Below are 845 nucleotides of genomic sequence, written 5' to 3'. Positions count from 1 at the left end.
CGGGTTTGGCAAGCACGGGCAGGCAGCCGCACGCCTGTGCGCGCGCCCGTGTGCACGCGCGTGTGCCCCCGCAAGGGCTGGGAGCCGCTGAGCTCTGCTTGAAGCACCGTAAATCCCACACCCAGGCAAATAAATAAATATATGTGCCCATACGGGCATGCCCGTACGCACGCCCCGGCGCGAATACGTCCACGCGTGTGTGCCTATACCCCGGGCACGCGTGTGCTGCCGCCCGGCTCTCACCACGGAGATGTTGGCCAGCCCCATGGCCGGCGTGGCGCCGGCGTTGCAGACCACCTCCTGGCCCTGGCAGACCCCCATGGCGGCGCTGAGGCTGGCGGGCCGCGGTGCCGGCTTCACGAACCCCTTGCCCCACGCTGCCGCCGCCACCAGCCAGAAGAAGGCGAAGCAGACGGTGATGCAGAAATCCTGCCGGGATGGAGACACCGGGCTCAGCCCCGGTGCCGGCGGGGAGCGGGGCAGGGTCCGTCCCGTCCTCTCCCCCGGGGGACGCAAGCCGCCTTACCACGAAGGGGAGCTTCTTATTTTCGCCGTAGATGGAATGAAAGCGCAGGTAAAGCACCAGAGCCGCCATGGCGTAGAGGAAGGAGAAGACCCCCAGGGTCACGAAAAATTCGGCAGGAGCGGAGAAGTCGCCGATGAGGTGCAGGGTGTGGGTCTCCGGCTCCTCTCCGCAGTCCGGCATCTCGAAGGGGATCTGGTATAACCTGGGATAGCGGGAGGGGGATGTCGGGTGGCCCGGGAATGGAGGGGACGATGGGGACGGCTCTGCCAGCCCGAAATAACCCCGCTGGGGCGGTCCCCCAGGGATGGGGGGCACAGAC

General features: G+C 67.2%; 1 protein-coding gene across 1 annotated transcript in view; it reads right to left on the bottom strand.

Annotated features, from left to right (window-relative positions):
* LOC103893358 (synaptophysin-like protein 2) overlaps nucleotides 1-730 on the bottom strand; it is a 2790-nt gene extending 2060 nt beyond the window's left edge. Inside the window, exons 1-2 of the mRNA XM_009272452.1 lie at nucleotides 527-730; nucleotides 61-429 (exon numbers count right to left, since the gene is read on the bottom strand). Of these exons, the coding sequence (XP_009270727.1) occupies nucleotides 61-429; nucleotides 527-706 (549 nt within the window). The 5' untranslated portion in view covers nucleotides 707-730. The remainder of the gene's footprint in view (nucleotides 1-60; nucleotides 430-526) is intronic.
* Nucleotides 731-845: the final 115 nt, after the last annotated feature.

Source organism: Aptenodytes forsteri, unplaced genomic scaffold (genome assembly GCF_000699145.1).
Source record: "Aptenodytes forsteri isolate BGI_AS27 unplaced genomic scaffold, ASM69914v1 Scaffold910, whole genome shotgun sequence".
In the NCBI taxonomy this organism is placed as follows: Eukaryota; Metazoa; Chordata; class Aves; order Sphenisciformes; family Spheniscidae; genus Aptenodytes; species Aptenodytes forsteri.
The sequence above is the reverse complement of the archived record's forward strand: the minus strand, read 5'-3'. Positions and strand labels throughout refer to the sequence as shown.